The following is a 15146-nucleotide window of genomic DNA, read 5'->3' as shown; positions in this document are numbered from 1 at the left end:
GATAGAAACCCCCATCACCTTCCGGTTTTCAGGTAATATTCATGGACCCAGTGCAGTGGTTCTCAAATGTGGGTAGTTTTGCCTCCTCCTGCCCCCTTCCTCAGGGAACATGAGGGCAATGTCCTGATTTGAATGGGACGGGTACTACGGGTATTTTGTGGGTAGAAGCTAGGGATACTGCTAAACATCCTACAGTGCACAGGACAGCCCCTCACAGCAAAGAATTATCCAGCCCAAAATGACAGTAATGCCCAGATTGAGAAATCCTGACCTAATGGGATCTCGACCAAATACTTGTAAATAATCTGTCTTGTGTTCTTTTTGGTATAATTATTGCACTTTTGGTTGGCACTCATTGCACCGCTTTTTCAAATTAAATAACTTCGGTTTATTCATGATACAATCATTTCAACACGGTTTAAGGATTTGACGTGTCAAATTTAAATACCACTAACTGCCAGGCACTAATGTAAGCACTTTATCTAACATATGTAATTGTCACAATAGCACTGTAAGTTAGGTGTCATCTTTTTGCAGGAAGGAAACTGACGCATGGAGGATAAGAAGTATGTGTGGAGCTGGGATTTGAACCCAGGCAGTCTAGCTCTAGAATGTTCTCTTATCTGCACTGCAGTTTTCTGTCTATGGTCTTACGGTAAACATGTCATTTGTGAAGTTGGTATCATACCAAGGCCTGTTGAAAAATAATGCTACAAGTTTTAGACATTGTTTCCCATCTCACCGCTTAAGAAGTAAGAGGTTTGCACTGGTTCTTACTTGCCTGATCATAAAAATCATCTGAGACTCTTACTAACTAGGTCTCTAGTCTCTGTTCTTAACAAGTAAATTCAGAGCTGTATGGGAAGAACCCTGGGAATCTCTGTCACAGTGGCCTAGATGAATCCTCTGATCAGGCAAGTCCCTAACATCCTAGACTAGATTAGATCGCTTAAAACTAACAGTATTCTTGTTTCCCCCTTTCGTTTGCACATATTATGGATTATTACCCTATCTACGTGATAGAAACTTCATCACAAGCACAGAGGTTTTGAGTTGAGTACACGTTACAGCAAACTGTTCAGTATTAGCTCCCTTTTCCCTTTGATTCCCATTTTTAAATGGATAAATGAGGTGTAGTCCAACTCTTTGGTAATCGCCAGTTGGCCTGATAATTGGATAAGAGGGGCTAGCCATGAAGACCAGTCCATTGTGCCTGTAGATCCTGGTGTCCTTGTCCTGGGGCTGGGTCTTCTAAAGCACCATTGTGTAAAACATTACAGTTGCTTTGTGAGAACACTGAATAAACAAAATCCAAAAACTCTAAAACTCTGCATCCTCATGGTTAACATTTGCTTTCATGCTTGATTTTCCATCCAAGAGTTTAAAATTCTTAAGATACCCATTTTATCATTGACTGAGACCTTGATTTTCCGCCATGTGGTTGGTTCAAATGAAACTGTTTGATGTCTTCCTGACATTCAGACACTCCCTGTTGTCCTAGAGGAATGTTCCCCTGGAGTGACAGGTGGCAGGTATGTTTCAAAGGCTCACATGTTGGCTCAGTTTGCCTGCGTGGCTCTTTTCAGGAAGATTGGTCAAGGCGAGGCACCTCTTGGTGTACTTTAATTTTGTGCACCACCTACTTCTTAGTGGCTAAGATTGTTACCGTAAAGATTTAGAAAGTGTCACGCCAAGTTAACCCATCCATGTTTCATCTGATATTTGGGAACTTACTTTGGCAACTTGGTCAGGTTGCGCCCAGAATGTCTGAGTAGTTCCCAGTGTCGTCTTAACTTCAACATTACGTAACGTCACTATGGCTTTGTTCCTTTATTTTCCTGTCCCCAGAAATCCCATCCCAAGATTAAAATCTTGTAAGAACAGTTATTTGTTCCCTAAATAATCCCCATACTAGCTTTGTTCATGGCATTCCCTCTGCCTAGAAGATCCTTTCCTCCCACCTCTCCTTGCTCACATTTAAATTGACAACTTCTTTATGGAAACTGCTGTGATTTCCCATCCCCCCTCAACTGAAGATGAGCTTCTCCTTCCTTCTAGCATTCGTGGCATACTTTTGTCTATTTATCTTTTGCCCAGTGTGTTGATTATGATTATATTGTACATTATCGTTTGTCCTTACATTTGTCTTGAGTTTTCTTATTCTGGTATTTCAAGTATATTTGTATTTCTAGGCCCTTTGTAACATGGTTCTCTAAAAGTTCATCCCTCTTGTGGGTCCATCTTTGTAGATGGCTTTTTGGGGTGGATTAGATTCTACTGTGTAACCTCAAATACAACAAGCCCTCACTCAGCCTCTTCCTTGTGGTTTTCTTCCAGGCTAGAGCTGTCTTTAATATCCCCTGCCTTTTTGTGTAGTCTTTCATCCAGACAGCTAAAAACAGGGCTTGGGTCCTGACACCAGACTGATCTTAAAAGTCAAAGAATTCCCTGCTTCTCTAGCTCCTGAAATCATTTCTGATCCTGTTCCTAAAATGCATCTGTTAAAAACAGCATCTTCTGTCTTCTACATTTTTACACTTTTTGCTAGTGCTGTATTTCGCTTTTAACAAGTTGCATTCTTCATTGCTGTAAGATAAATTTATTAAAACTCATCAAAAGGGAAGTGAAGAGGAAACGACAACAGTGATTTTGATTCTTACTTTTTAAGCTCTTCGATCACTCAAATGTTGTCTTCATATGAAATCAGAGTCTGTGATTAACCAAAACAGAACAGGTGACTGTTAAGTCTTGAATATTAGATCTTTCTAGGAATCCTTTCCCCAAATGTTTTTATTTTCTATGGATTTTTCCCTACCCTTCAGTTGAATCACATCCTTTCTCTAGGACCTGCTCATTGCTGTGGACTCCAGAAGAGCCTCTGTTTCTCTCAATTCTCCTTCTGTTTCAACTGCTACCTTTTGAAAATGGGAAGAAACAAAAACTTTGAAGGAAAAGACCTAAGGACAAGGGGGGGAAGCCACAATTTGGTGATTCGTTGTCAGATCGCATTAGTTGAATTGATGGTTTTCTAGTCTCCCAAAATAATAATTCTGGAGCTGTGATTCCAGAAGCAGAATACTCATGCCTTAGTATTTACTCCTAATAACCCTAGCTCTAACCCTTCATTGTTTGCAGGAAAAAAATACATACTAATCGCCTTTTTCTGGGTGAAACTACCCGATGAGCCATAAATTATAAACTGTAGTCTACCAAAGAGGTCTGTAGCATTGGAGGTTAAAGTTCATTCGCTGAGTAGAGTGGAGTAGTACTCCACAGAAGCCAGGCTGTGTGTTTGAAAAACAAAAACTTAAATTTGCTGAGCTTTTAAGAATCTCATGTTCAAAAGAGAAGACGGGGGGAGCAGGCAGGTAGAAAGACAGGAAGAGAGACCAGCAAGAAGAGTACAGTGTGAGATAGCAGAGGCTGGAGGTTTTGTTTTTACAAACCCCTAGCCCAACCATTTCAAAATAAGCTTTATGACATCACACAAATTTTGCTTCTCTGAACCCTAGTTTGCTCATTCGTAAGATGGAGATGTGCCTCTTGCACAGGGTTACGTGGCATAACATGTCTCAAGTCCCTAATACCATGCTTCCTGTTTCTTACGTTTTATTATTTATGTCCTTTATTGTATTATTACTTTTGTTTGTTCTCTCACACAAGAGCGTAGCGGAGTCTGCAAATCTTCCAAAGGTATCGGCAAAGTTTTAGGCGTTACTTTCCTGTGAAAGAGACCTTATTTTGAGGCCCTGCTTGGAAAACTTGTTCAGTAAGCTCAGTGGCATCAGGGGCGAATTGTATGTGACACGGAGAGGTTAAAAAGGGAGGAGCAGGTACTGTTCAAGAGCTGGTGGCACAGTCTGGAATTACATGCCCTCTCTTTTTGCCCTGATCTGACTTTTTACTTGCTACCTCCCCTGACACCTCTTTCCTGCCCCTTCCACACACAGCTGCCCTACCTTTGACCTGCAACCAGAATCTAAAGCTTACTTGGTTTCTACGTAAGTTAAACACAACAATTGCCGGAGCCAAACTAAGAGTGAAATTCTTTGAATATGAAACTGAAAGGATCTGCCTTACAACTGTAAAGCTGCTGTTGTTGTATATTTGTTAAATAAATTAACACATATTTTTAGTCATCTTTTTTACCTTGGTTTGAATGTACATGGGTTCTGATGAGTAACAATGCTATGACCTTGTAACTTAGGAAATAGAAAGGAAATGTAAATTAAGAGAAATTAAATATGCTATTATGATACTTTAAATTTCACTTAAGTAATCATGTTTATTGAGCACCTACTATATGCCAGGCACTGTCCTAGGCAGTGAATAAAGTAGGCAGGAACTTTGCTTTCAAACAGTACTCAGTTGCTAAACCCATTTCCTTTTCTTTAGGGCATTTTCATTGTCTCTGAATTTGAGAGCTGAAAAGTACCTCAGAGATCTTCTAGTCCAGCCTCTTGCAAATGGAGAACCTGAGCCAGTAATTCACAGGAGAGTTAAGAGAATTTAGCAGACAATTCCAAGTAATGACAGCAAACTGTAGGGAAACCAGCACAAATTGAGGATTCACTGTATCGTTAGTATCATGAGTGTAGAAAAGTTATAAATTACTACAAGAAGAGTTCACTCGTGGTAGTGTAAATGAAAGATTCCACTATATTATCCTCAAGTTAAAATCAAGTAATGTCTTTTTTTCTTCTTTAGCACTGTAGAGAAACCAATTTTGTATCGTGTAGTGCCTAAATCTATAAATGGTTTTCTGTGTATAGACTCAGAAGTTTCAGAAGCAGTTACGCAGACGATGCCGTTTACGAGTGTCCAGGTAGTAGTGGTAGAAATAATGTGCCTTCCTGCCTTAATAGAATCATAGCAGTTCATATCTGGAATTTATACCCCTTAGGTCAAGGGTGAGGACATTGACTCCCAAAGAGGTTAATTGACTTGCCCAAATAAGAGCCAAAACTAGCAACTTCTATTTAAGCAAGGAGTCAGGGTTGGTTTTTTTTTTGTTTGTTTGTTTGTTTGTTTTTGTTTTTTATATTAAGGTCACTATATTTTGATATTCAGATATCCATTTTCATCTTTAAATGATCTAATATTGTCATCAGACTTGCTGAGCGTTGGCCTTATTTTTTTTTTTAATTAAGACACTATCTGAGAAATTTACAAAAGATAAAGTCACAGATATTACAACCTGGTCTCTTGGCATTTCTATATTTCTGGTAGTTCATCTCTTATGCTAAAAACATCCAGTCCTCTGTTGCTGGTCATAAATAATTTTTCCCCCATAATAGGTATTGTCTTCTGAGAACTCTGAAGCAATGTCAGACATTGAGGGAAGCTCTCATTGCTGCAGGAAAAGAGATTATATGGCATGGGCGGACAAAAGAAGAGCCTGCACATTACTGTAGCATTTGTGAGGTAAGTAACCGATGTTATCCACAGTTGTTTTGTAAAGCCTCTTACCTCTCTACTTTCGGTTTCTCTCGAGTGACTTTTCTTTAAAATGTACGTATACCCATATGTCCTGCAGCTTACTGAATTTGACATTGTGTTCAATCTTGTTATTTTATAAAGCCTCTTACCTCCCTACTTTTGGATTCTCTTTAGTTACTTTTATTTGAAATGTGTTTATGCTCTTCTGTCCTGCAGCTTCCTGCAATTGACATTGTGTTCAGGCTTGTTATTTTCTTGTTACTTAGCTATTTTATTAAAATTGAATCTCAGGACATACTGTTTTGGTAACAATGAATTAATTCTAAAAGTAATCTACTACAGTGTCCTCTGTCTGAGGGATATTTTAACAAATGATGATCATCAAGAAGTTTAGTCTTGAGATTTTAAACTGGGAATAATCCAGATGTATGCAGAAGACAGGAAAGTGGATGTAGCTTGGTACAGCTCCGGGCAGATCACTGTTCGCTCTAGTGTAATTCCTAAGACATTGGTCAATCTCCTGTGGCCAAGGCTGGCAAGAGAAGCAGAAACCAATATTAATGTGGTACCTGTTCTGAAGGAGCTTACATTCTACTCGGAGAAGACCAGTTATAAACAACTAATTGTACATGAGCCTGTGGTGAATGTGAGGTTGGTCTTACTGACTTACGATAACACTGAGGGGGAGGGTGACCTAATTTTCCCTCCTGGTATCGGTATAAGAGTTCACAAAAGTATTAAAGTTTGAGTCCATCCTTCAAGGATGAGTGAGTATGACTTCGGTGGGCTAAAAAATGGTGAGAATTAGAGGTAGAGTGAATGTTATTATGAGGCCCACGACTTGGGAAATGGAATGGCTTATTCAGAAAAGGGTTAAGTCGTCCAGTGTGGCTGGCATACAGGCAGTGCAAATTCTACTTAAGAGTCTAGGTGGTAGGAAGCTTTGCTGAGCATCAGCAACGGTGGGTATGTGTTTCAAAGAGAAATGTGATTGGAGAGAATGGAGATAGGAAGCTATGTTACAGGGGTCTTAATTAAGAGTTGTTATCCTAAGGCCTTCCCTAGATTGTAGTGCGAATATTAAAGAAGGAGAGGAATTCAAGAATATTTAGAGAGTAAAATCCACAAGACAACTCATCAAATGGCCGAAGTGAGGGACAGGTTGAAGAATGCTTACAAATTTCCTAGTTCGGATCATGAGGTTCACGTTGTTGTTCATTGATAGTAATGGTAAAATGGTGGGTGAATACTGAGATTTTAGTGAACACACTGTTCAAAGAAGACATGAGGTCATGAGCGTATTCTCATTGAATAAATTCATTGAATTTGATTGTATAAATTCAAGGATTTGCCAAAGCCAAGGATGTTAGTGATCCATTTCAAACCTTGAAATTCTGTATTCTGACACTGACGTTTATTTGAAATGGTTGAATCCATCAGCTTTTCTGATGTTGTATAACTGGCCAAAGTTAAATCTTTGGGAGATCATGGGCACCCGGGTGGCTCGGTTAAGCATCCGGCTCTTGATTTCGGTTCAGGTCCTGATCTCAGAGTCATGAGTTCGAGCCCCACATCAGGCTATGCACTGGGCGTGGAGCCTGCTTAGGAGTCTCAATCTTCCCCTCCCTCTACTTCTCTCCCACTCGCTTGCTCATGCTCTCTCTCAAAAGTCTTTGGGAGATCAGATAGGTGTGTTATGCCTCAAAAAAAAAAAAAAAAAAAAAAAAGGTGTATACGCTTTTCAGAATTTGAGAATGACTCCTATCCCTAACTGTTCTTTCTTATCCCCCCTGAACCTTAGCAATTCATCAGTCTTTCTGTAAAAGTTAGAGGTTATTATTTCTAAAATCATCCGATACTCATGAGCACACTTTTTGCTTGTACTCCTGTTCCCTCACATGAGGCTTATAACTGAATACTCACCGTCACTGACCTCTTCAGTTTCCTCATCTGTAAAATCAGATTATATTTATTCACCACGTAGGTTTTGAGGTTTGTGTGAGCAGTGTGGTATGTTCTGGAGGTACAAAAGTGAGTAAAGCATAGTCTTCATCTGAGGAGCTCAGTCTGTGGGAGAAGACAGTACTCCGTGATGAGTACCGACAAGTAAATGGAAAATAACAATCACTTTCTTCTGGTTGTATGCCAGTGTTTCGGATTCAAAACAAAAATAGGCTGACCTTGATCAGCCTTTGAACTAGGCTTTTGCCAGTGGTTGTAACGAGTGTGTCATTCTCTGAGATCGTTCCCCTACATGTGCAGTGCCACCCATGTCTTTGGGTTTGGTGCAGAATATACCTGGCTCTCTTAAAGATTCTCAGACATGACCATGTTTGTCTTAGTACCTACTCTTTTTTTTATTTAATGTTTATTTATTTTTGAGAGAGGAAGAGCGTGCAAGCAGGGGAAGGGCAGAGAGAGAGAGAGAGAGAGACAGAGAATCCAAAGCAGGCTCAGGCTCTGAGCTGTCAGCACAGAGCCCAATGCGGGGCTCCAACCCACGGACCGCGAGATCATGACCTGAGCCGAAGTTGGGTGCTTAACCGACTGAGCCACCCAGGCACCCCTTAGTACCTACTCTTAACCAGAGATCACTGTCCACAATTCCACGTAAAGCAGAATTCTGTGGTTATACCAAAACAGTACAATAAATAAATACCATGATCTCCACTGAATGCTTTTTCTCTTGCATAAAAATAGGTGGAGGTTTTTGATCTGCTCTTTGTCACTAATGAGAGCAATTCTCGAAAGACCTACATAGTGCATTGCCAAGATTGTGCACGAAAAACCAGCGGAAACCTGGAAAATTTTGTGGTGCTAGAACAGTATAAAATGGAGGACCTGATGCAAGTCTATGACCAATTTACATTAGTAAGTGAAATGAACATGTGAGTACATACTTAGCTGGATAGGGAAGCGGCAGTGTTTGTTCTGCCACCTGAAAAGTAGGAGGTAATGGAATATTTAAATTTTCCTTTTGCTTGTTGGATACTGCATGAGGAAACAGTCGTATCATTCCTTCCAAGTATTTATTCCTATGAACTTGGCGTATTTCATTTTCACTTTTCTTCCTGGGTGAGTCCAAGGCTGAATAATGTCACAGTAATGACATTTTAAAATCTTTCTGTGCTTTTAGAACACTGTCATAGCCTTTGTGTCATTTGATTTCGGTTGATAAAATGTGTACATAGGTTATTAGTGTCCACAAAATGAATCCGTAAGTGTGGTCTTAAATAGACTTGGGCTTTTACAGCTAATTATATTTATTTAAAGTTTTGTCGTTACCAGAACTATTAACCTCCTGGGAATATTTGATGGAGCTTAACTTCCTGGTACGTTACATAACCTTATGAAATTCAAGTATACTTACAAGTTTTACACAGTTTTTAATGTTAACCGGCAGATGCTTAGGGGGAAGCTTTTTACTCTAGCGTATCAATAGTTTCATGAATAGAAACACAGATATAATTTACGAATTGTTGACTTCCTCCAGTACTTTTCTCTTAGTGAGAAAAGTTTGATCAGTGATCAGAAACTGAATTACTGAAATGTAGCTCCCATTTTCACTTAAATGGTCTTCAAGATCGCTTGAAGAAGAAGACAATGGTCTGGAATTATGTTCAGCAAAATACATGATCTCGTTGAGACAGGTTCTGAAGCGAGCCACTGATGAAATTATAATCCGTGAAATCATTTTCCACAAGCCTTTTTTTGTTTTGTTTGTTTGGAAGCAGTCTAAAATACGGGCATCCTAATAACTTATCCTAAGAGGTTTTGACCGATTGGCGAAGTACAGAAAAAGGTGGGTGCGCTGAGTAGAGCAGTGGTCTCAAACCCTTAGGAAAATTGCCCAGGTGGGAGAAAGGTAAGGGAAGTTATTCTTTGACATTGTGTAGCAGGCCCTTGAACTTTCTTGAGAACCCTTACTTCGCCTACCTTCAGAGGCCGACTGTGCCTGTAGCCTTGAGCTAGGGAACACCGTTAACAGTGCGAATACCAAAGTAACGTCCCTTTTATTTTCAGGCTCCTCCATTACCATCCTCCTCATCTTGATAGTGTTCCATGGACGTTACATGAGACCTTTTCTGCTATTCAGGAAGTAACTCAGTTCTGCACCACTGGTTTTTGTAGCTATCTCGTAAGGCTGCTGGCTGAAAACTGTGTCTATGCAACCTTCCCAGTGCGGAGTGTCACCCAACTGGACAGGGGAGAGCACTGCTCCTACTCCGGGACTCTCCTGAAGCTGATCAGCTGTACTTCAGAGAAAAAAGAATAATAAATTCCATGTTTTGTATATATCTGACAAAACTGGCAAAATCATACAGACTACTGACTTGAAAACGACCTCTTTTATATTTCTCTATTTCTGGGCTGACGAATTGGTTTTCATCTATCTTTTCCCCTTCAGAATTTTCCTTGGAAAAAAAAAAAAAAAATAACTAGCCTAGCTGGTCATTTCTTTGTAAGGTAGTTAGCAATTTTAAGTCTTTCTTTGGTCAACTTTTTTTTAATGTGAAAAGTTAGGTAAGGAACTTTTTTACTGCTTTTATGTTTTTTCTGTCTTGTTTTGAAACCATGACGGTTATTACACTTTTGGTTCCTAAATAAAAATGTTTAAAAAATTAACAGCCAAGTCACAAAGATAATGGATTGCACATAGACTAAGGAATAAACTTCAGATTTGTGATTTTTGTTTCTAATCTTGATGTAAATTTACACTATTTATAAATACATATTTATTGCTTGAAAATATTTGTGAATGGAATGCTGTTATTTTTTCCAGATTTACCTGCCATTGAAATTTTAAGGAGTTCTGTAATTTCAAACACTACTCCTATTACATTTTCTATGTGTAAATAAAACTGCTTAGCATTGTACAGAAACTTTTATTAAAATTGTTTAATGTTTAAAGAGTTTTCTATTGTTTGAGTTTTAAAAAGACTTTATGTACAGTGCCCAGTTTTTGTTCATTTTTCAAATCTGATTATATATATTTTATATATACTTCTGTATGTATATATAATATATATAGAAATCTGGATATATATGTATAAAGATTTAGAACTTAAATTTTTCTCGTTTTAAGTTTCACATCTATGGTAGATTTTTGAGGTGTCTACTGTAAAGTATTGCTTACAAAAGTATGATTATTTTTAAAGAAATATATATGGTATGTATCTTCAAGACCCAAAATGTCAGACTGGTTTATTGTGAAGTTGCAAATTACTGCAATGACAGACCAATAAACACTTGTGGCCAAAACATAGTATAATAGTAGAAAAGAAATAGTGATTGAACTTCAGATTTTAAAGGGAATGTGACGTGGGCTTGATAAATCTTGTACATCACTAAGTAGAGTTTTATATGGAAAAAAGGTTCAGATAAGGGCTCTATTTTAGAATGCAAATAAATTAAAAGAGACTTATTTTTTAATGTTAGGCAGTTTTAAATTTCATGCTTTCCTGCTTGCATGACGTGATTGGGGTGGTGGGGGGAGAGTCTACAAATCCACATCACTGGTAAAAATATAGCCAGCTATATTACCATCAACAGGTCCCTTCTAATGGACAACAATAGGATTTCGTTTTATAACAATGGCACCTTGCATTTGGCACATACTCTCTTTTTATCAGATTTTTCCGGGAAGCTTTAGTGAAGAAGCATAGAGAATGCTATAAATGAAGTTCTATTTATGACTAAAGAGAATTTATAATCCTATCTGGGGAAATGCCGTGCTGATTGCATTAATCAAGTATTCTTGTTCAGATAGTTTTGGAGTATGTTGTCCTCCTGGAAACAGTTCGAAGGCTTGAAAGCATGGAGATATTTTATTTAATTAGTTAATTTAGTAAATATTGAATATCTACTAGCAGCAATCATCTCTTATTTATAATTTCAGAAGGAAATAATTACAAATCTATTTTAGTTAAGGAGCAAGAGTGCTTGTCTAAGTGCTGCTTAGGATGTGTAACCACTAGTATTTTTGAAGTAACTCAAGGCCGACATTTCTGTAAATAAAAGTTGCAAGCCACTATCCAGAAGCAAAGGTTCTAAGAATGCTAAAGCTATGCCCTAAATGCTACTTAAACAGTTCTAGTTTATCTTGCTGACACGGTGTCTTATTTTCTCTGGTTTTATCAAGATACTTTATTGCCGAGATGAATATACGCTGTCTGACATTTAGGAATACTTTAGTGCTGTTTCATTGATACACACGTGGAAGTTCTATGTCAAAAATAACACTTGCCCAGCTTAGTCCTTAGTCTTTGAATGGGTAAGAGCATAGGAGAGAGAAATCAAATGTATCGTTACTCTGAAGTATAAACTAGATAGAGTCTTGTGTAAACTGCTTTCTTTTCATCAATTGAATATCCTTTATTATAATTTATATTTTTCATATTTCAGAAGAAATAGAGGAATTTTTTTTCTTGTTACTGCTCTGTGTATAGGTAAATCCCGTTAAAAGCACACTTTATCCAGATGCCTTAATAATGAAATAAGTTTGCATCGTAATGCACACACATTGTTTAGAGAAAGAAGCTGACTACAAAATGTACAAAAAAGCAGATGTTGACCCAGATAATGGGAACTGAATCATATTCTCTCACTGTCACCAGTTAAATAGGAAATCGTACACCATCGGTAGAGCAGTTCAACTTGCTTTACCTATTTATATGTTAAATCAATTAAAAAAAAATTGGCTTCTTCATTTTGAAATAAGAGCTCAGGTTTTAAAAGTAGTAAATTAACAGAACCTTCACATTTTCAACTGAAATGTAAGATCGCATGATGCTATGAATTTAACTTAAATGAAGTGTCTGCTTCTCAGAACCTAGTCGTTAAATCTTTATTGTCATGTATATTTTCATTTAGTATTACTCACTTAGCATCTCCTAAAAAGCAAACCTAAGATGTAATCCCCGTCCTCTGCCCTCCACACACACATCTCAATGGGAGACACATGTAATCTATCAGGCAAACCCTAGAAGAGGTGACAAGAAGGGTGAGTAGTATTGGGGCCTGCATTTCAGTGGGGTTTACATCATCACACCCTCCTGAGCCAAGAGGGTTTGGGAACTTTGGCTAAGGAGTGAGAGGAGTGCTAACAGACAACTGGAAAGGGCAGGAAAGCTCCGAGATGTTGGAAAGCTGCCTCTGCCATGAGAGGTGTTGACACTTTGCCCTGTAGTTAATATGGGACCGTCCATGAGATTTAAACAAAAAAACAGCCCTGGATTTGCTGTTGTCTTCCTACCTGCTTTGACACACTCCGTCTAATCCTGTACATTGCTGCCGGAGGGATATCTCCAAAGCAGAGAAATCCAAGGAAGAGAGGATTTGGATTTGAACTTGGGATGTTGTAAGGTTGGGAATAAGAGCACAGATGGGGAAGACCGAAAGTAAATAGGAAATCACCGAAGGGTGGTTCTAGAGGCAGAAGATCATGAACTACTTGCAGGGCATCTAAGTAGTTGGAATTAGGAGAGGCCTGGACTGGAACCGTGTATCTGCTGTTCATTGAGGTGGTGCTCAGAACCAGAAGAGAGAAGATTACCCGGGAACTGGTGAGGAGAGGTAGACCAGATACCCGCCAAGGAATGTCAGCGTATGAGAGAACGGGGGATTGCAAAGGAGAAGAAAGCTAAACCGCCCAAGTGGTGGTAGACAAACTGGAGCTTTTGAAAAATAACCACACCATACTGCAAAGATGAGAGTGAAAGGGATTTTTTTTTTCCGGGTTGGCACAAGATGGTGACACTTGCCAGAGCACCCTCAGTGGAGCAAGCACCTAAATTGCCGTGGATGGAAAAAGGTATTGAATTTGGAGGTTGATGGACTTGTCCATTTGGTCTTTCTAGGAGCCCTCAGTTTGAGATTATATTGGTCTCTGGTGAACAGCAAACAGATCACCGATTTTACGTATTTTGTGTCATTGTCCTGGAGTGCTTTGCACAGTCCTAGCGTTGTACATATATATCGTGAAGCAACCCGTGTAGTGTTTTGTTTTTGAAAGGAAGGCCTACTTTTTTAGTTGGACGGGGAAATAAGGATGGTATTTCGTTTAAATTTTTTTCAATGTTTATTTCGAGACAGCGAGGGAGGGGCAGAGAGAAGGAGAAAGAATCCCAGGCAGCCTCCGACACAGGGCTCAAGCTCACGAACTGTGAGATCCTGACCTGAGCTGAAATCAAGAGTCAGACGCTTACCCGGCTGAACCACCCAGGGACCCCAAGGAGGGTAATTTTTTAGCGTGGCCTACAGATGCCTATCATTTACTGACTACTTGTGTATTCTTTTTAGTCCTCACGGTGACCCTCTGAGTTAGGTACTCTTGTATCCCCATCTTACAGATAAGTAAACTGAGAGCTCCCATAACTTTCCCCAAGGTTTGTGGTCATTAAGTGTTCCAACTGTGGTAGTGATCCGACTCCAGAGAAGTGCTCGCTGTTTATTCTACCTCCCACTGCAGAGAACTAGGAATCGCTGAGCGCTTACTCTGTAGTCCTACTTAAAAGAGACTTTTCATTTTGAGTATTTAACAAGAGAAAGATGTCTTTAAATGTGGTAACCTGTAATCGGGCCAACCGTTCCTTTTGTAGTCCAAACCAGAATGCTTTTGAGATCAAAAAGGGGCACAATTGCTAATTCTTGGGACAGGGCAGTAGCCATAAATTGGGCTCCCCTGGCAAGCTGGGATGTATGGCATAGTGTTTAAGCCGGTCTTCAGAAGAAGCATTTGGGAGTAGTCTTCCCAACGTCCTACTCCTAGATTTTTGCGCTCTTAAAATGGAAGCATGGATTTATGCTGCACTAGGACCCACGGTGGTGGTTGCAAAAGACGACACGTTATCAGGGAGAAGATACAAGCAATGGATTTTAGGAAATGGAAATGATAGAGGAAAGGGACGGTCCCGTTAAGTCTTAGTGATGTCTACTGAGTGGTTCCATCCTAAAGTCAAATAACGGCACTTCAGGAAACTGTGACAAGAAAATGTATAAATAGAATATTTTCGGTATAATGATGAGTAGGCATTTTTTCTATACACTATCTACCATTTAGCAGTCTATTTTAGGTGAGAATCTGATTTAACATATCCAACACATGATTTTCAAGTGTGCCAACCTCAGATTAAAGGTATGGTTGGCACAAGGTAATAACCTGAACCACACGTACTCCCCCAAATGTGCAAATACAACAACTGTTGAGTGTAAGGGGAGAGAAAGGAGGAGAAAGCAAACACTGATTTTGTAGGCGTATGTAGTTAATTGTAGCTAAGCATTCTTTAGCGCTCCACGTTGTGTGGAATAATACATTTGGCAGAGTGAAAAGTAGCGGAGAATGTTATCTTTAGAAAACTTGATATATGTGATCTAAATGTCATTATCTTTCATTAAATGTATTCGGATGCAAATTTTGAGATGTGTGCACATGGAAAGGATTCTATGTCTAATAAATGGAAGTCAGTACTCAACTCTATGATCAACAAGATTTTCTGGGTTAAGGTACTGAAAATAATTGGTGGGAGGGGGGAAGTTCAAAAAGATATGCAATTCTGATGCATCAGAAATTTCAGTAAAAAGGAAAAACTAGGAAGTGCCAAAGATTGGGCAATACACGTGTCTACAAAACCTGGGTAGCTTTTTGTCTTAGGTTTATTTATTTATTTTGAGACAGCTTGAGTAGGGGGAGGGGCAGGGCCGGGCGG

The 15146-nt window shown here is 39.1% G+C and overlaps 1 protein-coding gene across 4 annotated transcripts in view; it reads left to right on the top strand.

Annotated features, from left to right (window-relative positions):
• KDM6A (lysine demethylase 6A) overlaps positions 1–10350 on the top strand; it is a 204317-nt gene extending 193967 nt beyond the window's left edge. For all 4 annotated transcript variants that reach the window (XM_053891683.1, XM_019417351.2, XM_019417349.2 and 1 more), the window contains 3 exons: positions 5298–5424; positions 8140–8310; positions 9463–10350. In XM_053891683.1, the coding sequence (XP_053747658.1) occupies positions 5298–5424; positions 8140–8310; positions 9463–9492 (328 nt within the window). In that variant the 3' untranslated portion in view covers positions 9493–10350. The remainder of the gene's footprint in view (positions 1–5297; positions 5425–8139; positions 8311–9462) is intronic.
• Positions 10351–15146: the final 4796 nt, after the last annotated feature.

Source organism: Panthera pardus, unplaced genomic scaffold (genome assembly GCF_024362965.1).
Source record: "Panthera pardus isolate Hobbes unplaced genomic scaffold, ASM2436296v1 HiC_scaffold_27, whole genome shotgun sequence".
Lineage (NCBI taxonomy): Eukaryota > Metazoa > Chordata > Mammalia > Carnivora > Felidae > Panthera > Panthera pardus.
Note: the sequence above shows the minus strand (reverse complement) of the source record. Positions and strands in the feature narration are given on the sequence as shown.